Here is a 15,538-nt window from a genome sequence, read left to right as displayed (position 1 = left end):
ATTTTTATGCAGTTAAAATTTGGCACCTTTTTTTACTTGAAAGTGAACAATGACAAGATTTTTATTGAAAAAAGGAAAGAAGTAAAAAAAATAGCATACGGAACAAAAAAAATGTATCAAAATAAAGTCCTTTTTTTCAAACATTATTTACTAAAACTATCGGCGATGAAACAAGTAAAAAAAAAGCCCGCATGAAGAGATAAAAACTTATTTTAGCAAACCAAGTATTTGTTTTGAGAGCAGACGATACGAACTTTTACGGCAACCCACAATAGTAACGATGACGTCATGGTTTAGAAACAAGTCTGAGCTCTGCCAGTGTTGGCTGGTATAGAGGATAGCTCGAACTTCAGCGTTGCTTGGACTTGTCTCATGTTGGATCGTGTGATAAGCGCTTAATAATAAGAGTAGACCGAGCTATGGCAACCCTTTTGCTGCTCATAAACCAAACCATGTGACTGGTGGATATCCTAGCAACAGCGGGCGTTAATCGTAGCAGACGATCAACGCCAGCGCGAAATAAAATAAATAGAATTGATGGAACACGGAAGAATGATCTTTTATGGAGTCCGATTTGTAAATTTGTTATTCTAAGTTGTAATTATTTTGTTAATTTAGTGAGTTTTTCGTTTAGATAGTATTGTGCATTTTCTTTAGTCAATTTCAATAACTCTCTAAGCAATAAAAGATGCAAGCGACCAAGAAGAATCGGCAAACGGTAAGATTTTTACCTACAATTTCAATTTAAGATACCGATTAGTACATTTTTACGTTAACGCAAAACGTTTACGCCATTTCGTTCACGCCAACGCTGACAGCTCCAAATGAAATAAAAGTTACCGAAAACTGATCAAAAACTATTACTAATGTCAAAATAATGCATAACTAAAAGAAAAACAGTTCAATCTCTGCACCTAGAAGTTTTTTTTAATGAAAACACATTGTCTTAAAATACATGTTGAGTGCCAAACTATAGATAATGCTGCCATCTAGCAACCATGCTGCCAAAGTCTTCGCCAAGCCCTTCCACTAGTCACATGATACATCTATGAACCAATTTTCTTTATCAGCAAGAATGAGAAAGCTCGGTCTACTCTTATTATTAGTCTATGGTTCTATGAGCCTCATCGGTTGTTCTACCGGTCAGCTGGTTCATTGGCTGATGGAACCACGTGACATTTTTGACCAATCATAATTATTTTTCACCTGCTTGTTATTCGTCTGCGCAAGTAACCGGTGATCAACCGAAAGCGTTCGTCATTGTTGTCACGTGATCAACCAACCGGTCGCTACCAATAGTACTCAAAGCGTCAACAGAAAAAAAAATATATTTTACCTAAAGTAAAAATTTTACCACGTCCAAATTTTAGAGAAATACAGTTTACTGTATTATTCTTCTATTCAAACAACAAATTTCAAAAATAATGTATCAGTTAATTTAACTAACTTGAACTGCACAATGGATCAAATTTTGTTTTGATTTGGTTTACAAACTTCGTTCTGTCTTTCTGAAAAGTGCTAATTTAGGTTATTAATTACTTATTCACAGATAAGTCGTAAGAATTAAATTTTATTCCATCGATAAATGTTTTTATCATAAACATTCCTGTTTATTTGCTTACTCATAAATTTCATTAATATAGTTCGTATTTCATTGAGCCATACTCTCTTGACATATGGGCAATTCTCAAAAGGTGGGAGCAAACACAGACTTCAACTTTGAAGCTTCAACACCAAATAACTTTCATTTTAATTAACTCTAAAATTTTTGAGGTAAATTATAATGCTGTATAGAGACAAGAATTGACATAAATTATGAAAAAAAAAGCTCTTTAAATGCCCTTAAAAAATATTTTCTTTGCTAAATGGCACAATTTTGGACATACCAAAACGTTAACTGAGCAAATGTACCATTAAAAAAATTTTTTTTTAAATTATTTCCATACGTTTCAAAACAAAATTAAAGGCATGAATCTTACACTGAATAATTTTTTGTTAATATTTTACACAAATAACAAAAGTAAAGACAGATTATTTACTTTGTAAACGATTTTAGAAAAAAGTAAGTTTGAAATTTGATGCATGTCCAAAAGTTACGATCTTTACAATGCTATTATTTGAGAACTAAGTATATGATGTTTCCGTTTTAAAGGTATTTATCGATCCTCAGAATCAGTTTTTAATTGTTTAAAAGTGTTTTCATAAGCTTTTAAGCAGTATCTTAGAAGAAAAATAATTTTTCTTAAACATACATGTGAGATGTCCAAATGGCGTTACGATCTTGACGCCGATAATTCTGTCCGTTTATTTATAATTTTTTTATAATCTACTGTCTTCTAACATCAATAAAATAGATTATTATGATGTTATCTTCTTTAATCCATAGGTATTTTGCATAATTAATACGTTACACATTGAACAATACATAAATTACAGTAGAAACATGGTTGGTTATGATCGAACGAAAGCCATTTTGCGCGAAAATCGCCAAGCAAACCTCCGTTGGCGACAACACAGTATACGATAAGCTAAAGGTTACCAGAGGGGAATTCCAGTTTGACAAATGTAGTTAATCGTCAGCTGCACCAGTTTTGGCGACTTTATCACCTGCGCTAGCAATTTTTTTTCCCCCGCTTTTATTATTTTAGAATTTTTTTCTCTTCTTTCTTTTGGAAACATAATTTAACGATCTCCAAATAGAAATACGAATTTCTTTTTTCAATATTTTTTTTATACATCGTTTTAATTCTTATGACATTAGAAAAAATATTCATTATTAAAACTGATGTCACTTTTTACATTCTTTCTTAAAGCATATTTTGTTTATTTTTCCTTTAAAAATATACAGTGGCTCCCAAAAGTGTTCGTACACTTTGAAATTTTTTAGTAAAACCAAAATAACTCGAAACTGAATTCGAATACGGAGTCCAATATTTTTTCACATCATTCCTATGTCATTCTAAATACAACCCATTGGTTTTTTCAAAATATTAACGGATCTACTTTTTTGAAATGGGTCAGAAAACGAAGAGACAGAGAAATAACACGCCACAAAAGTCATCGTACACTCAAATATTTTCGAATAAATTCATGATTAAAATTATCATATGCCGTTTTATTATTATTTTTGCATTGTGTTGACCCTTATAAGTCATTTGGCTTTAATTTTTTGTTTATTTATTTCTTAATATTGTGCTTATTGCTACAAAATCGCTGGTATTCGTAAAAAACCGCAAACACCATTCAAAATTCGAATTTGTTTCCCGCAGTTGCGGTAAATTGGTTTGAAATGACTCTAAATTAGTTAATTTACTTGTTTGTATAGTAGATTGCTTGATAAAATGCTTTAAACAAAGGAATCGGACCGAAAACAAGGTAAGAAAAGGTCAACCGGCAAAGTTGACAAAACGTGATTAGAGATTTAAAGTTGAAAAAATTATAAAAAATACACATTTGAGTGCTGTAAAAGTTTTTACAGAGTTAAATTAAATATTTTACATTTAATTTTCACCTAAAATTTTTCGCCAAGTTCTCTGATTAGCTGGATTAAATGGGGCCTCTTCCCGCAGAAATTTTCTTGTTCGCACGAAAAACACAAAGCTTACGCTTTTCGTCGCAAAATCGAGGATAAATAAGCTAAAAACATTTTAGAATTACGTCTTGTTTACAGATAAAAATGAATTTAACATTTTTGGTTAAATTGTTGCATAATTGTAAGTAGAAGAAAAAATTAGGAAATTAATCTTAAGAACTTAGTTGAATCAGTTAATCACGACGGTGGAGGTGTTCTAGTGTGAGGGTGCATAACAACATCAGGACTTGGTAGTTTGGAATTTTTTGATGAAATAATGAATCATACTGTTCATTTAAATATTTTAAAAACCAATTTTGAACTCTTAACCAAAAATTTGGTTATTGGAAACAACTTTGTTTTTTATCAACATAACGATATGAAGCACTCTGTTTTCAACGTTTGCGTCTAGTGCCTCAAAAATCGTCCTAAAATTCAGAAAAAAACCCCTCAATCTCCATATTTGAACTTAATGTAACGTATTTAGAGATATCTATAGGCTAGATTACGAAAATACGTCTTTAAAACGAAAATAGAGCTAGAAACAGTAAGACTCGAAGTGTGGTAGAACACTTACTCAGAAATTACGCAAAAAAAAAATAAAGAAAAAGAATAAAATCTATTCCCAGACGTTTAAAAGGTGTTATGAATATTGTATGATATTCTACTAATTAATAACTTAATCAAAAGTTAGATTATTCAATAATAAATAGACATTTTATAAAGTGTACGAAAACTTTTGTGACATAGAATTTCCGGCACTTTTTAGTTTTTGATTTTTTAAAAATTAAGTTTTAATATTTTTTAAAAACTTTTCATGTAGTTTTGTTAAAAATTAATCATAGATCTTATAATTAAATACCTATTCCGAAATATTAATTCTAACCAATGGATTGGGGCCTATTTCGTTGAAAGTCGCAGGTGTACGAAGACTTTTGGGAGCCACTGTATATGTCGTATTTATTTGTCTCGATTTTTATTTCTTATTTGTTCCAATAAATCAAACTACAAGTTTGTATAATTATTTCCATGAAGCTTTTTTCTACCTTTCATCAACTTCTTCAAAATCATTCCAAAACTTTATTATATGTAAAGAGCAGTATGTATAGCCATTCAAGTACTTCATTAATATCCTCTTTATCATTAAATTGCAAAATTCAAAGAGTAGTAAATAAAATTTTCATTGAAAAGTTAAAAATCAGATTAACAGTTGTCAAAAATGGTGAAACTTACATTATGATGATGTCCAAAATCCGTTACCTACAAGACAACAATGTCCAAAATCAGTTACCTACAGACTGCTAATTTAATTTGCTAATTAACAATTTTTACAAATACCTGCTGTCTTTTCATGTTCATATATTGTGTTCTAGTTTGCATACTATAGAATAAAAGCAAAATTGATATCAAATTCGAAAATTTTTGAAATTGCTCAAAGTTAACTTTTTTGTTCCCACCTTTTGAGAACTGCCCATATATTTTATTCATTAGAACCTTTTGTTGCCGTCTCTCTTTTCCCACATGTAACTCTTTATTTACGTCAATCTTTTTACTCTTTTGCAGTCCATTTATGTGGGATCAACAAACCATCTCGCGTCAGATTTCTAGACGCAGTGATTTTTATAACAGGTATGTGCAGCAGCATTCTCAAATGACATCTTGGTTGCAACACATTCATCAACATCACTATTACAATGTAGCAAATCAAGCAGCTAGCATGCATTGGACAAATAATGATGAAAACATATCTGAACAACAGGGTTCCCATACATCATCTCTTGTTCAGAGGACAAGTATCTCATGTGTATCTGAGGAATTGGATGAAACATCAGAAGAAAGTGATGAATCAAGTTCAGATGTGGAAACAACAAGTGAAGATTCAGAGGATTCAGATTCTGGTAAAAAGTGTTCCCGCTAGGCCGTTTTTGAAGGGCACAGTGCCCTGCCCTTTTTTTATGTTTGCAGAATGCGCGCTGCCCTTCTTTTAGTCCTCAAAATGCGCCCTGCTCTTTGCAAAAATAACAAATTGCTCCCTGTGTTTTTAAAAAGATACCTCGAGTATCGTATAGGACCCTGCGGTTATCGGGGCAATTTCACTTGTCCAGTGATCGGCCACAAAAACGTCCGTGTATTATCCACAGAATTTCACCCTGAAAATGACACCATAAATAAAAGGAGAAGCAAACACCTAGGCAAAGATAGTGGATGAGATTCTCAGGATAAGACAAAAGATTATTCTTCCCAGGGGGGCTTAAAAGGGTGTGGGGAAGCAGTCCGGTCATCCGCGAAGGGGAGGGAGAGATTATTCATTCAAGCCTTGTTTCTTTTGAGAATCAACCACGAGAGATGGAGGGTTTTGAAAACTTCATAGTATTTTCTACTGTAGGATTAGGAGTGCCTGTTTCAGGAAAAGTAGAGCGGGTACTTGTTTTGGAAAAAGAGAGTGCGACGCAAACAACTCATGCCTTCTGTTAAAAGGAAATTAAAAGAGTTGGAGAAAAGAAGAATAAGATGCCAGCAGAAAAAGTATGAAGATTACCATATATATGTGTGTATAAGTCGAGAAATTTAGTGCAAAAAATGAAATTAAAAATCAGGGGGTTAACTTACACGTGGGGCAGAACTTCCGAAAATTTTCCCCTAACATTTCTTGTGAAAAAAACTTGAAAACGTGAACATTTTCCCAATTTTGGATCAACTATTTAAAGCAGATGCTACAGAAGTAAATATTTACACATTCTTGCTATAATTTTACATGGTCTGATTGTAAAGTAAAAACTAATTACAGTAAACCACCGACTACCTGAAAGGTCTGGGAATTGCCATATTTGCGAATTTCTCTGATAGTCGCAAACTAATGCTCATCTTCTTAAAAATAATATAATTTTGCTACAGTACAGCATTTTATCGACATTTATTCAAAATAAAAGCAACAAGTAACAGAAATCGTAATAGCAAAATCAAACCCTTTACAAAAATCTCAGAAGTGAACCCTTTTTGTGCAAAAGAATAGTAATTGTACGTTCTTTAATATAAAAATGTTCATTAAACTTTAATTTCCTCCTTTTTATAAGGTTTACATTCAAAATTAGTGGTAAAATGTTCCTGAGTTTTCAGAAAGTAAAGGCTTGACTAATACGCGGATTTTTGATTATTTCCTGATTTTCGTCCTTTAAGTAGGGGGGTCAACTTATACGCAAAATTGACTTTATGCGAGTATATACAGTAGATGTTTCAGGCTGTTCTTTTTTTTCTCTGCAAACTAGAGCAGAAGCAGGCCTGACAGGAGTCATGTCAGCCTAGTCGGAAACTAGGGGCCTGGGCCTTGGGAGGGCCCAGTGATACTGACACAAAAAAAAAGAAATAGTGAAAAGGGGGGAGGGGACTCCGAATGAGAGAAAAGGTTAAGATCGAATAAAATTTACTCTTTTGGTAGAAATTGTTGTGGCACTTAAAATAGTCTAGTAAACAGTAGTTATTTCTAGTAGTTCTCCCTCGCCCCTTTTTTTCTTCCCCCCCCCCCTTCTCTTTTCTTTTTTCATCATCTTTTTTTTTTCATCCACTGCACTTTCCTCCGCAAAGGTATGTTTTGGAAGCATGCCAATATTGAAACACGTCCATCACCAAAAATTGCTTGTCTTGTTTTAGATTTCAATCCTTTTGCATTCTGAAAATATTGCAATTATTTAGAAAGTTTTGAAGTGTTTTATTAAATGCTACCCTAACTCTACATATTTTATTTATTATTTTAGCAATTTTTTTATTTATCATTATTTTAATTGCTCCTTCATGTCATGTGAAATTAACCAAAAAAAAAAAAAAAAACGTGGTTTGGCACCAAGGTTTGGATTTTTATAAAATCTTGTATCTTTCTATGCATTTTAGGAAGCAAGTAAAATATTTTTGGAGAATCTCAATCAGTTTAGGTTCCACAGAAAGACATAGCAACAGTGAAGTTTTAAAAACTGAAAGAAAAAAAAACATGTACGATTCTGATTTAGGGCTCCCGATTTGTGGAAAAAGTCACACTGGTTGCTTGTGCATACATTGTACTTGCAGAACAATTTTGCTCAAATGATTTTACGTTGCAGAATATCATCAAGTATTCTGCTTTGGGGACGTTGAGTTGTGCATATTAAAAAAAAAAAGGAAAAAAAATCATCAATACAATTTTCTTACCATGTGCATCGCAGAAAATCGTCTAATGCATTTCACATGTCAATCCTTTTGCATCTTGTAAATATTTTAATATTTTTGACAGTGGGAAATTATTTTAACACATGCTAACTTACTTTACCTTATTTTATGTTTTATTTAAAAAAAATACTTTATTTTTGAAACCATGTCAACATTGAACTCTCATTTCGCGCAAACTCGCTTCTCATCTTTGAGATTTTAATCCTTTCGCTTCTCCTATACATTTTTTATATATTTGCAATCGGAAGTTGTTTTGAAATATGCTGCCCAAGATTAGCTTATATTATGTTTTATTTCAACAAATTATAAAACTATTTTTGGGAAAAAAGCAAACATAAAACACATGCTTCATGAGAAAATACTTCCCATGTTTGAGATTTCAGTATGTTGCATCTTGTAAATGTTCAAATTATTTTAACAATTGGGATGTGTTTTAACATGTGCGACTGGAATTTGCTTATTTTATTTTTCATTTTAAATTCTAAAAACATTAATTATTTTTTTTAGTCTTGTCTACTAATTATTGCAAATAGGATTTTAATCATTATTTGCTTATTGATTATCATTGATTTTTTGCAAAAGTATTAAACTTAAACAAATGAGCACATAGTATTTTGATTTAATGTTTGTATTTCAAATATAATAATTTTTAAAAAGTTTAATTTACATCATCTTGACTAAAATACTTCATGGCATAATGCAGATTATTAGGAAATTTTTTTAGGTAGGAAGTAGGATCAGTAATTAAATACTGTTCTTACTCTTCAAGTCAAAGGATTTTGAAATGCCTAGAGTGTTTACTCTTATGGAATAGGTAGTCAAAATTGTGACCCAAAAGGAGGTTGAAAAACTAAGCCACTAAAGCCAAATTTCAGCATCAGCTAAATGCTCCTTAGGAGTGGGGAAAATGTGCTTATTTGGCATTTGGGGAGTCCAGCAAACCCTGTTCTAAAGACAAGTGCATATTCTGGATAAAATCACGATATTTAATTCTGAAGTCAGGGCTGGCCATCAGGGGGAGGGGGGAATGGGAATCATGGTGCAGACTACACTGTTTGAATTTTTGCAAGATGTTTTAAATTGTTCTTTCTCTTCTTTTGGGGGAGGCAGGGCGTTCGTAACTTTTTGAGAGGGTGCATCATTGCTCTTTGGTGGGGAGGGGGACATCGCATTGAAATAGGGCCCTTTTTATGAAAAGAACTGCCCCTTTCAAAGACCAGCACCCTGCCCTTTTTTCCTTTGAAGCAACGGTTCCCAACCTTTTCCCCCTTGAGAACCCCTTCCAAAATCTGAAGAAATGGAATAATACAAACGCGCACGTACACACACAATAAAATTTGGAAGTTTTTTTTTTTTTTTTCAGTTTGATATTGCTTAATAGTTCATAACAAGACAAAAAAACATAAAACATTGCTAAAAACTAAAATAATATCTAGAAAATGAGTGCAAAACAAATTCTTTGTTGAGCTTCAGTCAACTTTGAAAGCAAAGCACAAACATACTAAACTTTTGGTTCAAATATCTGACATTTTAGTCATACATTTGATTCATCAATTTATTTGCTTCAGTCAACTTTGAAAACACAAAGATAATGTTAAATATATGTTTGGCTCAAATATCTGACATTATGGTCATACATTAGATTCATCAGTTTATTTGCTTCTGTATTTGTCTCTGTTTGTGTTTAAAATCCTACTTTACATTGAAACGTTGTCCGAAAAGAGAACAACGTTTAAAATTGCTTTTTCTGATGCAACAGTACATTTATTTCTCATTAAAAATCAGAACTTGATTAAGAAATGATCTTTAAACTATACCTTTCAAATAACTCTCAGATTAAATACTGATGTTTTTTTGCAGTAAAATCACATAGATCTCAATATTTATGTCTTCTTAGAGAATAATGTTTAAATTTCTTTTTCTGACACAACAGTACATTTATCTCACATTAAATCAGAACCCAATTAATTAATGATCTTTAAACTATACCTTTCAAAGAACTCTCAGATTAAATACTTATGTTTTTTTTCCAGTAAAATCACATAGATCTCAATATTTATGTCTTCTTGAAAATGACTAAGTTTTCAACTGTTTGATAAGTGTACATGAATCGTTTGCATGCTGAAAAATTTTCTTGTCCTTATACTAAAAGTGGGGGATAAAAGCACAAATTTCATAAATTCCTTTTTTGAGCAAAGTATTTTTTTTTTCTTGATTCACTTTCTCTGGCATTGTTTGGGTTGCAGCCAGTCGTTCCCATTTTCAACAACAAAGTTCAAATAAATTGTGCTAAATCTGTAGTGTGAAAATTGTAGTAACAGATAGCAGTGTGATTGCATCGCTATACCTTTTCAGCATACCCCATGAGCTCCACGTAATGTTTCCATCAAGTTTATTCAAATTATCCTTTCAAATGCTACTGAGAAAACCAAAGCATTCATATTCTTTTATCAGATACAGTGTTCGATTCAAATGTGCTGTTGTTGTTTTCAAATGTGTAACCTTTTTGACATGGCTTCAGATCTATCATTATCAATAAATGTGGTAAAACCCACGGCTTGTTATGAGAGACTTAATTCTTTAAATGTAAAATATGTAAGCAAGTATGCAAGGCCAGATTTAGAGGAGGGCAGGTGGGGCTACTGCCCCGGGGCCTCCACAACAAAGGGGCCCCCACAATAAATTTTTTACGAAGTATCCCAACTTTCACAGGTAGAAATCATCTGATATATACATATATATCAAAATATTCGGATATATTTCAAAGTATCGAATATTTTCGAAAATATGATGATCTTTTCGAACTCTGGAGGGGCCTCCACTCCTTCGTTGCCCCGGGGCCTTTACACTTCCAAATCCGGCTCTGCAAGTATGCTAACATTTTCATGTGAGTATCGAATGTGCGAGAGACAAATGAATAAATTATGAACAAAAAAAAAACCGTTTCAACTTAAGACATCAAGTCAAACAATTATATTAAAATTCCGCCATTACAACATTACTTTTGCGGACTCCCTTCCTACCTTTTGCGAAGCCCCAGTTGGGAACCGCTGCTTTAGAGTGAACACTACTGGTAAATATATAAAATTATTGGATAACATAGTTTCAGTAGCAGCTTTCAAAATTCTAAAAGAAAAGTTTATTGTCTGAAGAACCAGAAGTATGAAGATATACAGTGGAATCTGCTTAACTGGACCAGCTGCTTATTCAGACCAAATTTTAAAGAGCCAAAACAAACTCAATTACACAAGCCTAATGTTATTCGCTTATTGGGACCAAAAACTCACTTAATCATACCAAGGAGCATGAGAACAAAATAAGAAAAAAAGTTTAAAACTGCCCATGCCCAATTGAAGCGAGTTTTAAATGTGTTAACGAACTTAGTAGTTAGTGTAATAAAAATGCCTCCTTGTAACTTTCAATTAAACAGCAATATTTACAGGAAAAAAATGGTTAACGAACTCCAATTTCATGGCGGCACTGTTCCAGCAGAAATCGAAATTTCAGTGAAATTTCAAATTCTTTCAATTTAGTTGTAAAATACGTAATTTACATTTCATTGGAAATTTTTATTGACTGATTAATACTTTTTAACGCATATTTTTTCACTGTCACATTTTTAGTTACTTCTGGTTGTTGAATTGAATCGATACTGACTGGAAGGAATAACAAAAACTATCGGTCTGAGACGAGTGCAAAAAAGATTATTCACATTCACTTTATTTTTTTGTAGAAAAATTTCGTAAACAGCAATTTTTCTTTGCATGCACACCATACATATGGGGCTCACAATAATCATTAGGGGATTTATATGTTTTATGGTAGCATGTTTGGTCACTTACACAGGTGCTGTTCGCTTAATCGGATCGCCGGTTATTAAGACCAGACCTAAACGGTCCCATCCCAATGTGGTCCTATAAACCGGAATCGACTGTATAGTCTGCCATCAACAGGTAAAGAGCAGTAACTGCAAATTTTTCTTTTGCATTTTTGTCATCTATTTTACAAGTTAGTTTGCTTTTTTATACAAACTTTGCTCGCTTAGTTTCTGCTGAAAACAAACATCTAATTCTAACATTTTTCTACTGTTAGTATTCAATGCAAAAGAAAAAAAAATGAATTTCTTCAAATATCTAGAAAATTCATTGCCAAAATCATTGCCTAGCAGTTATGAATGTTTAATGATTATTGTAAATTATTAAAACTAATTTTATTCTGATGGTTTTATTAGATGGCTCAAGTGAAGGTCTGGAACTAAATGTGGATGCTATTCTTGCATTCAGAGAATCAAAAGAAGGTAAAGATATTTTCCTTTTCCTCTATTTGAATTAAATAACAAATTACAACTGTTTGAACTTAACTTCATCTGTTATTTTGAGTAGTATTATATACTAGTTATGCAAAAAAATCCATTTGGTTGAGTGGATTAATATGTTTGATTATTGGAATTGATTGCAGAAAAATAACCAAACATGAAACATTTTAAATGTCCTAATTTCAGGAAAAGCCTCAAAATAAAAGCCAGAATTTTTTTGGTACATATTCGAGAAAAAAAATGGCAACAGATCTTTTTTCTCAATGATTTTCTTCACGCTACAACTTTTAATAAAAGCATTGTTACCGATGGAAAGTTGAGATGAAGCATTGAATATTAATTTGAATTGAGGAAAGGCTTAGAAAAATAGGGATTTTATGTCGAAATCTAAGTATCAATAGTTAATTGACATCACTGTTAATTATTATCAGGAGATTATGTTAAATAGCCTAACAGAAAAATGGGAGAATTACGAATCTGTCGATACCTGGGTCAATGTTCAGTTCACTGGCGTTCGGAAGAAGTAACTCGGACATAGATAGATAGGTATATATGCTCAGTTATTAATTATGTAAAATACACGACTTAAAGAGAAGCATAAAAAAAAATATTGAGTACTAAAATTTGCTGAATCAGTTGACAAGTAAAATGTATCAAGTAATTAAACTTCCAACAGTATAACTAGCTGAAGAACGGGATAGGTAGCAATTGCCATAAAGTACTGAGCAAAAGTAAAAGAGCAAATTGAAACTAAATTTCAGATAAAGTATTATGAACATATTGTACAATTTGCTTTGTTAATGAATCGTGATTCTAACTAATGGTCTCTAACTGAGCAAGACGAACTATCTAATCTGTAAATTTTCACCATTTATACTTGTGTGAAAACTAAAAGTGAAAGAAAATGTAACTCATACAATTGAAAAACACTTGTATGCATATGTTTTGGTTTTCGCTAAATGCTATTAAATGGTGTTTTCTACTTTATGCCACTTGTAGCCAGTTTAAATTGGTTCTGACCAGTTTTTTCCACTGGTATGGCAAAAAAAAAAAAAAAACCTTGGTACATAAACACACATGCCACAAGTATAAATGAATCTTTCTTAGTACAAATGAGGTGCTGAGAAGCAAAGGGATGTAAGTGGAATTTTTTAAAATTTTGAGTAAAACGCTTTTGACGTTCTGGTCCTAGGTAGGCTTTCATTAATTTAAGTTGAGGAGAGGTTCCTCTATTATTTGTACTGGTTATCTCAAATATTTTAATTTTGGCACTTTACATCCCTTTGTTTCTCTTATTTTTGTAAATGGATATGCGAAGTTCATTTATTTCTTCTAGTCATTTTTAATAGCGAGATTTTAAAAGATTGTTAAAAGTATACTTCAGTTAAACTACCACTTTCTTATGACATTTTTTTTTTTTTCTGTTTTGGCAAATTTTATAATCCGAATTTGTGATAAGTGCGTTTTCTTTTGTTATAAATACAGTTTCTGAAGATGATAGCTTTGAAAAATTAGATGTCTCTCCCGAGGATTTTGAGTTTGTTGAACTGGGAAGCCTGAAAACAAGTAATAACCCTCTTTCATTTTTAGTTTATAACAGACTTCACCATTTTCTTTTGCTTAAAATGCAACATTTGAATAAACTAAAATTTGGTTTACTTATCTTCTCAAGGAATTCATTGCATACTGCTGTTTACATTTTTTTTTCTTCCTCCAGTGGAATCCAAAAGAATTGTTTTCAAAAAGGCAGATTTTAATGAAGAAGAACAAAGTGAAATGGAAGTAATGAAATTTTTGTATGGAGATCAATCTTCTACGATTAGTGGATTAGAAACTTGCATGAATATAAACTTTAATCACCTTTGTGACCTTTATCAGCCAATATTGTGGCCTGTTTTGCCTGTTCGTTTGTAACTTTGTTGTTGATTTTATGAAATAAATTTTACTTTCTTTATTGTATTCTTTTTCATTAAAAAAAGTAATTGTCTCTAAATTATATATAATGATTTTAAAAAAAAAGCAAATATAAATAGTTATGTGGGCAGGTAAACAGCAGTATCTGCAAAAATCAGTTGCCTTTTTTCAGCGGAAATCAAATAAGCAAGCTTGTGCAATTGATGACAAAAATGCCAAAAGAAAAGAGGAAAAATGTGCAGTTACTGCCTTATACCTGCCCACGGCAGAATAGGTTGTAGCTGTTGTAAGCATACAAAGCAAGGAATTTTTTATTCAAGTGACAAAACATCTATTATAAATGTACATACTGAAGAGGTTTTCTTTAAAATATGATGCTTGTGCTGCATTTTTTGATTGTATTCATATGTGCCCCAAGCCTATTCACAAACCTGACGATTTTTTTTTTTAATACCATAAAGTAAAGAAATAATTTTTTAAAACATTCCATTGCAAAGAAAAGACTATTTAATTATGGAGACATTTTTGCGCTGAGAAATGAATACAGTGAAGCACCATTTATACGTTTTTGAAGGGACTGTATGAAAAAAGCGTACAAACGAAAAAACGTATAATAGGTATAGGTTAACGTGTATTAAACTTTGCAGGGACCAATTTAAAAAATATATAATTGATAAAAACGTATAAAAGAGAAATGTATAAATGGTATGGTTCACTGTATTTTTTGCAAAATAAAGGAATTAAAAAAAAATTTCTCATGTGCTTTTTTTCAACTTTGTTTTTATTTCCAGAAAATTTTCAAACTTTTGTCCATATAATATTTACATATCTAAAAGTAAGGATTTTAAGTAAAACTTCTTTGTTTATATTTTCTTTATAAAATGCTATTAATATTATTGAATACTGCAGTGAGAAAGTTTTAAATTATCAAGAAATAAATTCATTTTGTGAAATGGATTTTGTTGATCACTAGGGGGCTATCGCCCCCTGCTCGCTATCGCTCGCCAACCCCCGGAACTGCTTACGCAGTTCCCTGTGGATCGCTTCGCGATCCATGCTCGCTTCGCTCGCTCGCTGTATGCCAATACATTAGCCTAGCTAAAATTTTCCGTAAAAATTAAAGTTGGTAATTGCATTTAGGTCACCATCCATTTAACCAATATGAAAATTACGTTCATAAAGTTAATTTGTCTGCTTTAGCCAGATTTTCGACAGTTTAACTTTGCTGTATGTAAGATGACTGCCTTGGCAATGTGCACAACTTTACCATTATAGATACAAAAGTGTCTGTCATTGCTTTGGAGAGATTGCACTTCTACCTGTTGGTCCGCGGAAGGTATTTTATTTCCCTTCTACCACCCATTGGAAAACCAATGAAGGCATTCCCCTATCCGCCACCTGGGGACGCGCCCTCTAGGGGTTACAGGCTCCCCCGAGGGATGTATTTACATTATTTACACTCTTATATATTTACATATTTACACTCTTATATATTCTAATCTGAGAAAACTTCCTCATATACACAATTAAAAATGTCCCGT

General features: G+C 32.1%; 1 protein-coding gene across 2 annotated transcripts; it reads left to right on the top strand.

The window, feature by feature from the left end:
* Positions 1-1,446: 1,446 nt before the first annotated feature.
* On the top strand, positions 1,447-14,042 carry LOC129226893 (gem-associated protein 8-like). Of its 2 annotated transcripts, none has more exons than XM_054861531.1 (5): positions 1,447-1,527; positions 5,135-5,469; positions 12,000-12,065; positions 13,569-13,649; positions 13,801-14,042. In XM_054861531.1, the coding sequence occupies exons 2-5, from the start codon at positions 5,142-5,144 to the stop codon at positions 13,995-13,997; spliced, it is 672 nt and encodes a 223-aa protein (XP_054717506.1). In that variant the 5' UTR covers positions 1,447-1,527; positions 5,135-5,141; the 3' UTR covers positions 13,998-14,042. The 2 variants fall into 2 exon arrangements, with proteins under 2 accessions (XP_054717506.1, XP_054717500.1); XM_054861525.1 differs by having other exon boundaries at positions 1,466-1,556.
* Positions 14,043-15,538: the final 1,496 nt, after the last annotated feature.

This window comes from Uloborus diversus, chromosome 1 (genome assembly GCF_026930045.1).
Source record: "Uloborus diversus isolate 005 chromosome 1, Udiv.v.3.1, whole genome shotgun sequence".
In the NCBI taxonomy this organism is placed as follows: domain Eukaryota; kingdom Metazoa; phylum Arthropoda; class Arachnida; order Araneae; family Uloboridae; genus Uloborus; species Uloborus diversus.
Note: the sequence above shows the minus strand (reverse complement) of the source record. Positions and strands in the feature narration are given on the sequence as shown.

What these genes read in the sequence shown, in the direction of transcription:
- LOC129226893 (XM_054861531.1), top strand. Translation starts at nt 5,142, where the DNA reads ATGTGGGATCAACAAACCATCTCGCGTCAGATTTCTAGACGCAGTGAT. An exon ending in TTCAGAGGATTCAGATTCTG is followed by an intron (nt 5,470 to 11,999) that starts GTAAAAAGTGTT and finishes TGGTTTTATTAG; the next exon opens with ATGGCTCAAGTGAAGGTCTG. An exon ending in ACTGGGAAGCCTGAAAACAA is followed by an intron (nt 13,650 to 13,800) that starts GTAATAACCCTC and finishes TTCTTCCTCCAG; the next exon opens with TGGAATCCAAAAGAATTGTT.